General features: G+C 43.4%; 1 protein-coding gene across 1 annotated transcript in view; it reads left to right on the forward strand.

The window, feature by feature from the left end:
• Positions 1–207: 207 nt before the first annotated feature.
• Positions 208–13236, forward strand: part of Clvs1 (clavesin 1) — a 306947-nt gene continuing 293918 nt past the window's right edge. Inside the window, exon 1 of the mRNA XM_011250126.3 lies at positions 208–591. Within this exon, the coding sequence (XP_011248428.1) occupies positions 526–591 (66 nt within the window). The 5' untranslated portion in view covers positions 208–525. The remainder of the gene's footprint in view (positions 592–13236) is intronic.

The raw sequence follows: 13236 nt of genomic DNA on the forward strand, positions 1-13236 counted from the left end.
TTAGAAAAACAACTGCTTGGTGGGGAACAACTGAAGTTATTCTTCAGAAGATGCTGAAGACAAACTAGAGCAACTAGTCTTTAGAACTATGATGTTCTCCCAAAGTCCATGTGTTCAGGGCATGGCCACTAGCTGCTGGCTCAGGGCTTGGGCACTAGCTGCTGGTTCAGGGCATGGGCACTAGCTGCTGGTTCAGGGCATGGGCACTAGCTGCTGGTTCAGGGCGTGGCCACTAGCTGCTGGCTCAGGGCGTGGCCACTAGCTGCTGGCTCAGGGCGTGGCCACTAGCTGCTGGTTCAGGGCCACTAGCTGCTGGTTCAGGGCCACTAGCTGCTGGTTCAGGGCATGGCCACTAGCTGCTGGTGCTTTGGGGATGTGGAGAACCTTTAAGATTGTGGTCCCTCCTTGGGGTGTGATAGGTCTATGGAGTGCGCTCTTGGGGAGACTATAGGAATCCTAGTGCCTTCCTCGCTGTTTTGGCTGTCACAAGGAGAGCATCCTTCATCACCACATGCTTCTACCTGAATGTGCTATGCAGCCCATGCCTGGAGCAACACAGTCAAACAGCCATGGACTGACACCTCCAAAACTGTGAGCCTAAAACGTTTCCTCTTTTTAAACTGATTTTCTCCCATGTTTTGTCATATCAATGAAAAGTATGTATTAATATTTTACTCACACACACACACATATATATTAATTATTGATTATATATATAATTAATGATTATATTATAATCAGGATCTAAATTGTTTGCCTGCCCTCTTGTTTGCTTGTCTGGACCTGCTGTCCAGATGTCCATCCATCTGTCTGCCCATTCATTATTTATTATTATGTTATTTATTTACCTGCTCATTCATTAGCTTGGAGCTAGTGCTGTACTTTGCTTTACTTTATACCTGAAGCTCAGCTTTAACTCTGTGGCCTAACGTGTGTGTGTGTGTGTGTGTGTGTGTGTGTGTGTGTGTGTGTGTGTGTGTGTATTTTTTTTTTTCTGTGTTTCCACCCCACATCACAGCTGGGGTACCAGAATGCCACTTGGGGAGGCAAAGCACAGAGGTGCCAAGCTACATTTTTTTCTCCTGGTTGGGGTGCCCGGTTTCTGGGATGGCAACACCGGCTCAGGGGAGATGAAACACAGCCTAAGATAGGGGCCCCAGCCCATTTTTCTCCAGGTGAGAAATGGCAGGGCCTGAGGCAGAGGCTATGGTTCTCAAGCTCCTGGGCACCCAGATGCTGCTTGGAACCTTGGAGAGTTGAGAAAGAAACCCTCAAGCCTGAGGTGAGCTGGGACAGGGGATCTGGCTTAGCTCAGGGTGAGTGCCAGCAGTGTGGAGGTGCCTTCTGTAGGAGACTTAGGCGTGGCTCAGTATGAGGAAGGACCCCACGGTGGCCCTTGATGGGAGGAGACAGTCCTTCCTGTCCAAACTGTGGACCAGAGATTGAACACCTTTGCAGGAAGGGAAGCCTGGGAAGGGAAGCTCATTGGTTAAACCCTCCAGCCCATCTAGATACCTCATTAGCAGGGAGAACTCCAGGCTCTGTGCTACGTGACCAGTTTTCATGCCCCTCTTAGTGAGGCATCATAGCCATGTGCTCCAGGACAGGAATCTGGTCTGGAGCATGTCCAATCTGCTTGATTTTACCAGATTCTGCCTGGTGACAATGGTTCCACTTGCCTCACAACTCCTCCTTTTTCTTTTTATAAAGGGGAGGTGTCATTGGAATGACTGTCTCTTATGTTATTTGTAGTTAAAATTTTGGGTACAGTGGATATTAAATTAAGTATTAAAATAAAACACAACATAAGCCAGAAGTGTAGGGAGGGGTGGGAACTGGGAAGACAAGGGATTATTTAACCAACTTAATTGCTCAGTGGATTGAAGTTGAGAGTGATACTATACAGAGTTTGTAAGGTTATTAACATTGGTCTTAAACAACATTTGATGAATCTACATAGACATAACGTTTTCCTAACTATCATGCAAGTTCCCCAAGTTTAGTAGCTAGTAGGCTCCACAAAGAGAGTCCATCTGTTGCTGGAAGGATCCAAGGCTGTCAGAGAGAAAAGGGAAGACTTCAAGGCCTGATGTGACTCTCACAGGGCAAAAGGAGTTAATGAGGGGTGAATGCAGCTCTGCATGCCCTGGCTTTGCGGCTGCCTGGTAGCTGGCCTAGGATCTCCTGCAGTATAACTGTTTGTTGAACTCAGTAGCTGCAGGCAGGGGCTGCTTCCCATAGTTCTGGAGATAAGTCCATCAAGCTATGAGTAGGTCGAGTGAGTGAGGACCTCTTCCTGGCTGTGGATACTAGTCTTAGGGAGAGAGGGAGAGAGGGAGAGAGGGAGAGAGGGAGAGAGGGAGAGAGGGAGAGAGGGAGAGGGAGAGAGGGAGAGAGGGAGAGAGGGAGAGAGGGAGAGAGGGAGAGAGGGAGAGAGGGAAGAGGGAGAGAGGGAGAGAGGGAGGGAGGGTCAGCCTCTTTTTCCTTCTATGGTACTAAATCCATTCTGAAGTCCTCACTCTTAAAGCACCGTCTAAATCTAATCACCTGTGTGCGTCTATAACAAATCACCACAGAACGGGTCATTGCAAATGACAGGAATTCAGATCTCACAGTTCTGAGAACAGGGAGTCTAATATCAAGGCCCCCAGAGAACTCAGGGTATGGCGAAGGGAAGGGTGATGCTGTTCTCACCCCAGTCCTTCCACACGAGAGGAAAGGGAAGACTCATTCCTCACAAAGTGGGAGGTAGGCAAAGGACTATCTAGGTGGCTCCACCGTTTCATAAGGGGCTGATCCAAGATGCACAAGTCAATTGCTCCGCAAAGGCCCCTGTCCCTAGTCCTGTTGCCTTGGGATTAAGTTCTGAAGGGAATTTTGAGGCACAGAAGATCTGCAGCATCTCAAAGGCCCCACCTCCACACACAGTCACACTGTGACAGACCTTTTCATACTAACTTTAAAGAGATAGTTTCTTCAGGTAACTGAAAACAGAGGACCAAGACCCAAGATGCGGCTCTCTGCATAGTGTAAGCAAACTTCAAAACGGGCAGTAACACATTCAGCTCCTGACAGAGGCAGATTTGCATTTTAGAATTGCCCGTTTGAATGCTCAAATTTGAATTTCTGAACCCAAATCAAGGAGCCACACTTAAAATGTGAACTCTCAGCATTCGCAGAACAGCAGTCACAGCGCTGTGTCAAATGGCTGGCTTCAGGGGCTTTCTGACAAGGTTTACAAGCCAGAGGAAGGAAATGGCTTTCCCAGATGTTGATTGCATGCAAGGCATTTCTCCAGGGTCAGAAGGTGTGAAGAGAATCAGGAGTGCTGTTTGGTTTGGTTCAGGCAGCTGGCAAGGTAGATGGAAAATAAAACCTGTACTTAACAGGAAGAAGAAGAAGCAAACAGGAGAGTCGGGTTGCACCACAGCGGAGAAGCTGGGAGACTGGGCCAAAATGCTGCAGGTCCTCAGGGCTCTCAGGCAGCTCTAGCAAAGGTGCCCTGTGGCCTCGGGGCTTTGGAAGGAGCTTGGGGTTGCCTGGAAACCGAGAGCTGCCTACTGCATTCATCTTCCATCTGTCCCTGTAATTCGATGGTTTCATACTTTGTCTTGTGATTCAGGTTACTCTCAAGAATACTGGAAGGAGGGGCACATTCCAGCCTCCTACCATGGTCCTGAGACTGGTCCTACAGAACTGCACCTGTACCCATGAGGGGGAGGCCAGGCCAAGAGGCAGAGCTAGATCTTTCTTCTGAAGTCTTTTTTTTTTTTCCTTTTTCTTTAAAGAGTAAATATCCTGGGAGCCAAAAGACAAATCTATAAATCAAACGTGACTTTCTTCTTCCCCACAAAGCAAAGAAAGCCAAAAAGGCAAAGGGAAGCCAGGAAGGAGTACAGGGTCTCAGCTTTGCTTGTGTTTGCTGTTTTTTCTGCAGTTGCGATTTTCTTCCCCCTGGTCGTCTGTGCTGCAGACCATACTAACATGAAACCAAGGTAATGTTTGCTTTGTTTTGGTTTTGTTTCCCAAAGGAACTAGCGTTCCCCCCCCCCTCAACCCCAGAAATTAATTTTTGTCTGCCCCACTTAAAGGTAAAATCAAAATGGTACCCTTCAATCACAAAATTAAAATCAATGGAATTAACATGTTAAAAGAAAAACAAAAACATTCCAATTCAAGCAGCACAAATGACCACGGCAATACACCTGTCTGAAAACTTGTAGCCCCCGCCGTTTTGGAAGATGCTCGATCACTTTTGAGAGGGGTGAGGCAGTGGGAGGGGTGAGAAGAATGCTCAGCTTTGCTTAACTTGTGGTTTGAGCTGGCTAAAGGATACAAAGTAGAGAAAAATGTAAAGTCATAGCCCAGAGTTTGCTCTGGAGTCTAGACTGCCCGATCCCAGCAAACCTGCCAGCCTGCAGTCCTCTGTGGGAGATCACAAGCGCTCTGCTCCACAGGGCACACTAGAGATGAGGTTGCTGTTCTTCATCTCCCTCCCAGATCCTCTCTTCTGGATGACTGTGAGAACTAAGGTTGCCTTTCTGTAAGAACCATGACAACACCCAGGCACTAGGGGGACCTCGGGGAATTCTGCAAAAGAGGGCGGGGGTGGGGTGGGGTGGGGAAACCTCGGCCAGAGGCATCAAGGACACCACAAGAAAACCCGCAGAATCAACTAACCTGGGCTCATAGGGGATCATAGAGACTGAATGGACAACCAGGAAGCCTGCATGGGACTGTCTAAGGCTCTCTGCATATATATTACAGCAATGTACTTTGGTCTTCTTGTAGGACTCCCAGCAGTGAGAGCAGAGGCTGTCTCTGACTCTATTATTGGCTTTTGGGACCCTTTTCTCATACAGGGTTGTCCACCAAAATGTAAACAGGAGATATGTTCTGTATTGTTTTTTTTTTTTTTTGGAAAGCTACTTCTCACATTACTTTTATAAAGCCCACACGCTATGACATTGGCAATTAACATTACTTCCAAATCCAAAAATAATAAAATAAAATAAAATAAAATACCCCCAAACATCAGAAAGATGTATTTATCATGGATTAAAGAAGTTCTTAAAGATGCTAAAGTGTCAGCTTACATGTGATGAGAAATCACTTCAGAATTTATGAAGGAGAAATAGAGCAAAAGTTAAAATTAAAAATAATTCTGTGTGCATTTGCATGGGGGTGTGTGTGTAGGTGTGGGTGCAGTACTTTCAGAGGCCAGGGGGGGCAGTCGTTTCTCTGGAGCTATAGATATAGATGGTTGTGAGCTACCCAATGTGGGCACTGGAAATTAAACTTGGGTCCCCTGGAAGAGCAGTGTGTGCTCTTATCCACTGGTCCATCTCTCCAGCCCAGCTACTTACTTCTTACTTCAGATGCAGTGCAGTAGTGATGAGGTTTGGAGCAATTCTCTAGAAATGAGTTGGCAGCCCCATATTTCTGATGAGAAGCGCCCATGGTTCAAGCCTCTTCTTTGACAAAAGGGAGAAGACAGTGACCTTAGAGAACCTAACTATGTAAATTCCAATAGCTGTTGGCTTGATTGTTCTCACCACTGTGGAAATCAGGTGTCGGCTGGTTAAGGTCATCTTTGCACCATCACTTTCCTGACTGAGCAGGAAACTGGCACTTCTTGCTGGCTTCTTCCTTTGGTACCTGAGCTCCCAGTGTATGCCAGCTTACAGTGGACTAGGCACAGTCCTGTTCCATAGGACACATTTTTCCATGCCTTTGCTCCCCTCACACCTCCACTTGATGGAAGTGGATATCTTTTTCCCATAAAACAACTGAAGTAATGCTAACTCTACAGGCAAGATGTACTCCATATACAACCTAGTGATTGTTTTAAAAGGCACAATGACACTTGCTGGACACAGAAAAAACTGAGTTGAAAGCTTGCTTCTTTTTTTTTTTTCAGTTTTTTTTTTAAATTAGGTATTTTCCTCATTTACATTTTCAATGCTATCCCAAAGGTCCCCCATACCCACCCCCCCAATCCCCTACCCACCCACTCCCCCTTTTTGGCCCTGGCGTTCCCCTGTACTGGGGCATATAAAGTTTGCAAGTCCAATGGGCCTCTCTTTGCAGTGATGGCCGACTAGGCCATCTTTTGATACATGTGCAGCTAAAGACAAGAGCTCCCGGGTACTGGTTAGTTCATATTGTTGTTCCACCTATAGGGTTGCAGTTCCCTTTAGCTCCTTGGGTAATTTCTCTAGCTCCTCCACTAGGGGCCGTGTGACCCATCCAATAGCTGACTGTGATCATCCTCTTCTGTGTTTGCTAGGCCCCGGCATAGTCTCACAAGAGAAAGCTATAACTGGGTCCTTTAAGCGAATTCTTGCTAGTGTATGCAATGGTGTCAGCATTTGGAAGCTGATTATGGGATGGATCCCTGCATATGGCAGTCACTAGATGGTCCATCCTTTTGTCACAGCTCCAAATTTTGTCTCTGTAACTCCTTCAATGGGTGTTTTGTTCCCATTTCTAAGAAAGGGTAAAGTGTCCACACTTTGGTCTTCGTTCTTCTTGAATTTCATGCGTTTGGCAAGTTGTATCTTATATCTTGGGTATCGTAAGTTTCTGGGCTATTATCCACTTATCAGTGAGTACATATTGTGCGAGTTCCTTTGTGATTGGGTTACTTCACTCAGGATGATACCCTCCAGGTCCATCCATTTGCTTAGGAATTTCATAAATTCATTTTTTTTAATAGCTGAGTAGTATTCCATTATGTAAATGTACCACATTTTCTGTATCCATTCCTCTGTTGAGGGGCATCTGGGTTCTTTCCAGCTTCTGGCTATTATAAACAAGGCTGCTATGAACATAGTGGAGCATGTGTTCTTCTTACCGGTTGGGACATCTTCTGGATATATGCCCAGGAGAGGTATTGCGGGATCCTCCAGTAGTACTATGTCCAATTTTCTGAGGAACCGCCAGACTGATTTCCAGAGTGGTTGTACAAGCTTGCAATCCCACCAACAATGGAGGAGTGTTCCCCTTTCTCCACATCCTCGCCAACATCTGCTGTCACCTGAGTTTTTGATCTTAGCCATTCTGACTGGAGTGAAGTGGAATCTCAGTGTTGTTTTGATTTGCATTTCCCTGATGATTAAGGATGTTGAACATTTTTTCAGGTGTTTCTCTGCCATTCGGTATTCCTCAGGTGAGAATTCTTTGTTCAGCTCTGAGCCCCATTTTTTAATGGGGTTATTTGATTTTCTGGAGTCCACCTTCTTGAGTTCTTTATATATATTGGATATTAGTCCCCTATCCGATTTGGGATAGGTAAAGATCCTTTCCCAATCTGTTGGTGGCCTTTTTGTCTTATTGACGGTGTCTTTTGCTTTGCAAAACTTTGCAATTTTTTGAGGTCCCATTTATCGATTCTTGATCTAACAGCACAAGCCATTGCTGTTCTATTCAGGAATTTTTCCCCTGTACCCATATCTTGGAGGCTTTTCCCTACTTTCTCCTCTATAAGTTTCAGTGTCTCTGGTTTTATGTGGAGTTCCTTAATCCACTTAGATTTGACCTTAGTACAAGGAGATAGAAATGGATCAATTCACATTCTTCTACATAATAACCGCCAGTTGTGCCAGCACCATTTGTTGAAAATGCTGTCTTTTTTCCACTGGATGGTTTTAGCTCCCTTGTCAAAGATCAAGTGACCATAGGTGTGTGGGTTCATCTCTGGGTCTTCAATTCTGTTCCATTGGTCTACTTGTCTGTCACTATACCAGTACCATGCAGTTTTGATCACAATTGCTCTGTAGTACAGTTTTAGGTCCAGCATGGTGATTCCACCAGAGGTTTTTTTATCCTTGAGAAGAGTTTTTGCTATCCTCGGTTTTTTGTTATTCCAGATGAATATGCCGATTGCCCTTTCTAATTCGTTGAAGAATTGAGTTGGAATTTTGATGGGGATTGCATTGAATCTGTAGATGACTTTTGGCAAGATAGCCATTTTTGCAATGTTGATCCTGCCAATCCATGAGCATGGGAGATCTTTCCATCTTCTGAGATCTTCTTTAATTTCTTTCTTTAGAGACTTGAAGTTCTTATCATACAGATCTTTCACTTCCTTAGTTAGAGTCACGCCAAGGTATTTTATATTATTTGTGACTATTGAGAAGGGTGTTGTTTCCTTAATTTCTTTCTCAGCCTGTTTATCCTTTGTATACAGAAAGGCCATTGACTTGTGTGAGTTAATTTTATATCCAGCTACTTCATTGAAGCTGTTGATCAGGCTTAGGAGTTCTCTGGTGGAATTTTTAGGGTCACTTATATATACTATCATATCGTCTGCAAAAAGTGATATTTTGACTTCTTCCTTTCCAATTTGTATCCCCTTGATCTCCTTTTGTTGTCTAATTGCTCTGGCTAGGACTTCAAGTACAATGTTGAATAGGTAGGGCGAGAGTGGACAGCCCTGTCTAGTCCCTGATTTTAGTGGAATTGCTTCCAGCTTCTCACCATTTACTTTGATGTTGGCTATTGGTTTGCTGTAGATTGCTTTTATCATGTTTAGGTATGGGCCTTGAATTCCTGATCTTTCCAAGACTTTTATCATGAATGGGTGTTGGATTTTGTCAAATGCTTTCTCAGCATCTAACGAGATGATCATGTGGTTTTGTCTTTGAGTTTGTTTATATACTGGATTACATTGATGGATTTCCGTATATTAAACCATCCCTGCATCCCTGGGATGAAAACTACTTGGTCAGGATGGATGATTGTTTTGATGTGTTCTTGGATTCGGTTAGCAAGAACTTTATTGAGGATTTTTGCATCAATATTCATAAGAGAAATTGGTCTGAAGTTCTCTATCTTTGTTGGGTCTTTTTGTGGTTTAGGTATCAGAGTAATTGTGGCTTCATAGAATGAGTTGGGTAGAGTACCTTCCATTTCTATTTTGTGGAATAGTTTGTGAAGAACTGGAATTAGGTCTTCTTTGAAGGTCTGATAGAACTCTGCATTAAACCCATCTGGTCCTGGGCTTTTTTTGGCTGGGAGACTATTAATAACTGCTTCTATTTCCTTAGGGGATATGGGACTGTTTAGATGGTCAACTTGATCCTGATTCAACTTTGGTACCTGGTATCTGTCCAGAAATTTGTCCATTTCGTCCAGGTTTTCCAATTTTGTTGAGTATAGCCTTTTGTAGAAGGATCTGATGGTGTTTTGGATTTCTTCAGGATCTGTTGTTATGTCTCCCTTTTCATTTCTGATTTTGTTAATTAGGATTTTGTCCCTGTGCCCTCTAGTGAGTCTAGCTAAGGGTTTATCTATCTTGTTGATTTTCTCAAAGAACCAACTCCTCGTTTGGTTAATTCTTTGAATAGTTCTTCTAGTTTCCACTTGGTTGATTTCACCCCTGAGTTTGATTATTTCCTTCCTTCTACTCCTCTTGGGTGAATTTGCTTCCTTTTCTTCTAGACCTTTTAGGTGTGTTGTCAAGCTGCTAATATGTGCTCTCTCTAGTTTCTTTTTGGAGGCACTCAGAGCTATGAGTTTTCCTCTTAGGAATGCTTTCATTGTGTCCCATAAGTTTGGGTATGTTGTGGCTTCATTTTCATTAAACTCCAAAAAGTCCTTAATTTCTTTCTTTATTCCTTCCTTGACCAAGGTATCATTGAGAAGAGTGTTGTTCAGTTTCCACGTGAATGTTGGCTTTCTATTATTTATTTTGTTATTGAAGATCAGCCTTAGTCCATGGTGATCTGATAGGATGCATGGGACAATTTCAATATTTTTGTATATGTTGAGGCTTGTTTTGTGACCAATTATGTGGTCAGTTTTAGAGAAGGTACCATGAGGTACTGAGAAAAAGGTATATCCTTTTGTTTTAGGATAAAATGTTCTGTAGATATATGTTAAGTCCATTTGTTTCATCACTTTTGTTAGTTTCACTGTGTCCCTGTTTAGTTTCTGTTTCCATGATCTGTCCATTGGTGAAAGTGGTGTGTTGAAGTCTCCCACTATTATTGTGTGAGGTGCAATGTGTGCTTTGAGCTTTACTAAAGTGTCTTTAATGAATGTGGCTGCCCTTGCATTTGGAGCGTAGATATTCAGAATTGAGAGTTCCTCTTGGAGGATTTTACCTTTGATGAGTATGAAGTGTCCCTCTTTGTCTTTTTTGATAACTTTGGGTTGGAAGTCGATTTTATCCGATATTAGAATGGCTACTCCAGCCTGTTTCTTCAGACCATTTGCTTGGAAAATTGTTTTCCAGCCTTTCACTCTGAGGTAGTGTCTTTCTTTTTCCCTGAGATGGGTTTCCTGTAAGCAGCAGAATGTTGGTTCCTGTTTGTGTAGCCAGTCTGTTAGTCTATGTCTTTTTATTGGGGAATTGAGTCCATTGATATTAAGAGATATTAAGGAAAAGTAATTGTTGCTTCCTATTATTTTTGTTGTTAGAGTTGGCATTCTGTTCTTGTGACTGTCTTCTTTTTGGTTTGTTGAGGGATTACTTTCTTGTTTGTTCTAGGGCGTGATTTCCGTCCTTGTATTGCTTCTTTTCTGTTATTATCCTTTGAAGGGCTGGATTCGTGGAGAGATAATGTGTGAATTTGGTTTTGTCATGGAATACTTTGTTTTCTCCATCTATGGTGATTGAGAGTTTGGCTGGGTATAGTAGCCTGGGCTGGAATTTGTGTTCTCTTAGTGTCTGTATAACATCTGTCCAGGCTCTTCTGGCTTTCATAGTCTCTGGTGAAAAATCTGGTGTAATTCTGATAGGCTTGCCTTTATATGTTATTTGACATTTTTCCCTTACTGCTTTTAGTATTCTATCTTTATTTATTGCATTTGTTGTTCTGATTATTATGTGTCGGGAGGAATTTCTTTTCTGGTCCAGTCTATTTGGAGTTCTGTAGGCTTCTTGTATGTTCATAGGCATCTCTTTCTTTAGATTTGGGAAGGTTTCTTCAATAATTTTGTTGAAGATTTTTGCTGGTCCTTTGAGTTGAAAATCTTCATTCTCATCCACTCCTATTATCCGTAGCTTTGGTCTTCTCATTGTGTCCTGGATTTCCTGGATGTTTTGAGTTAGGATCTTTTTGCATTTTCCATTTTCTTTGATTGTTGTGCCGATGTTCTCTATGGAATCTTCTGCACCTGAGATTCTCTCTTCCATCTCTTGTATTCTGTTGCTGATGCTGGCATCTATGGTTCCAGATTTCTTTCCTAGGGTTTCTATCTCTAGCGTTGCCTCACTTGGGTTTTCTTTATTGTGTCTACTTCCCTTTTTAGGTCTAGTATGGTTTTGTTCATTTCCATCACCTGTTTGGATGTGTTTTCCTGTTTTTCTATAAGGACTTCTACCTGTTTGGTTGTGTTTTCCTGTTTTTCTTTAAGGACTTGTAACTCTTTAGCAGTGTTCTCCTGTATTTCTTTGAGTTATTAAATTCCTTCTTTATGTCCTCTACCATCATCATGAGATATGCTTTTAAATCCAGGTCTACCTTTTCAGGTGTGTTAGGGTGCCCTGGACTGGGCAAAGTGGGCGTTCTAGGTTCTGATGATGGTGAGTGGTCCTGGTTTCTGTTAGTAGGATTCTTACGTTTACCTTTCGCCATCTGGCAATCTCTGGAGTTAGTTGTTATAGTTGTCTTTGTTTAGAGATTGTTCCTCTGTTGATTTTGTTACCCTCTATCAGCAGACGTGGGAGACTAGCTCTCTCCTCTGAGTTTCAGTGGTCAGAGCAGTCTCTGCAGGCAAGCTTTCCTCTTTCAGGGAAGGTGCACAGTTATCTGGTGTTTGGACCTCCTCCTGGCTGAAGATGAAGGCCCAAAACAGGATCTTTCCCAGAAGCTGTGTTGCTTTGGCCAGGAAGGTGGCGGGTTGTCTGGAGCCGAAGATGGTGCCACCTCAGAAGCTCTGTGGCTCTCGCCTGTCCCAGAAATGGCTGGCCTCTGTATTCCACACCGTCACCCGTGCAGCCTGCCCTCCACGGAGTCCCGGAGCCAAGGAGGCTCCCGCCGGGGCCTGAGGCACAAACCTCTTGGGCCGGGCGGACCCCTGTGCTCTCACCAGGAAGGTGGCCGGTTGTCTGGAGCCGAAGATGGTGCCGCCTCAGAAAGCTTGCTTCTTATTGGCTACATAGTATCTTAAGGTGCTATGCAGGCTGTTGGAGAAGAGCAAGTTATTAACAATCACACTTAGCTGTAGATCCTTCCTGCTACAAAACTGACCTGCCTGGACCAATATGCCCACTAGTGCACTAGAGGCATAGATATTATAAGTAATAACCAACAACTTCTTCATTGAGTTTGAGGCATGCTTTATGGGAGAGAATACACGCCTGGTACCATAGATTGGTTGAAATCTTATGTGGGGCAGGCAAGATGGCTCAGTTAAAATAATAATAATAATAATAATAATAATAATAATAATAATAATAATAAACAAAACCCAAACCAAACCCTCCAAAGCCTATGGCTAGGGAGGTCACAGGCCCCATAGAGATCCCTACTTCTCCAATCAGGCATGTATTAAACTGCCTCCTAAATATTCATATTTATATGCACACAGTAGCCTAGATCTCTGTCTTGGTCAGAAGTCCTCTTGTAGTGGATGATGGCAAAGCCGAGACTCATAATGGCCAAGTGACAAGAATAAGTTATTTCTGAGTGCTTGGCTCTACACTGGACATCCATGTCATTCTCTCTGAGGCTGCAGGAACCCAAAGATGTTGAAGAGTGCAGGAGGCACTGTCTTCTGGATAAGCCTTGGCTGCTGTAGTGACGAACACACAGGAGCTATGTATGACCTGGGGGTGGGAGAAGGATCCTGGAGGGTGAGTGTGATCACAATGCCTTGAATAGAAGTATTATATTGTCAAAATGATCCAATTGAAAAACTCAACAAATTGGTTCATGTACTGCAACATGCATACTCAGAACAAAGAACCAACTATCTCACATCATCTACAAAAATCACTTGAAGGCAGATCATGGACCCACATAAAATGTAAGATGGTAAAGCCACTGGTCTCAACAGAGAGGCTGCATTTTAAGGCACATATTTCTTGTACAGGACCCCGGGAGTCACAAATTGCTAGAAAATACACATGGATAAATTAAGCTGTCAAAATAGAGTGAATCAAAAACCATATAAAATTAATATAGGAAATGCAAATATTTGAAAAATAACCCACAACTCACAGAGTGACAAATGTTTGGTACTTGGTGTATAAGGAATTGCAGTGTAAAGACCAAGCAGGACCAG

Source organism: Mus musculus, chromosome 4 (genome assembly GCF_000001635.26).
Source record: "Mus musculus strain C57BL/6J chromosome 4, GRCm38.p6 C57BL/6J".
Lineage (NCBI taxonomy): Eukaryota > Metazoa > Chordata > Mammalia > Rodentia > Muridae > Mus > Mus musculus.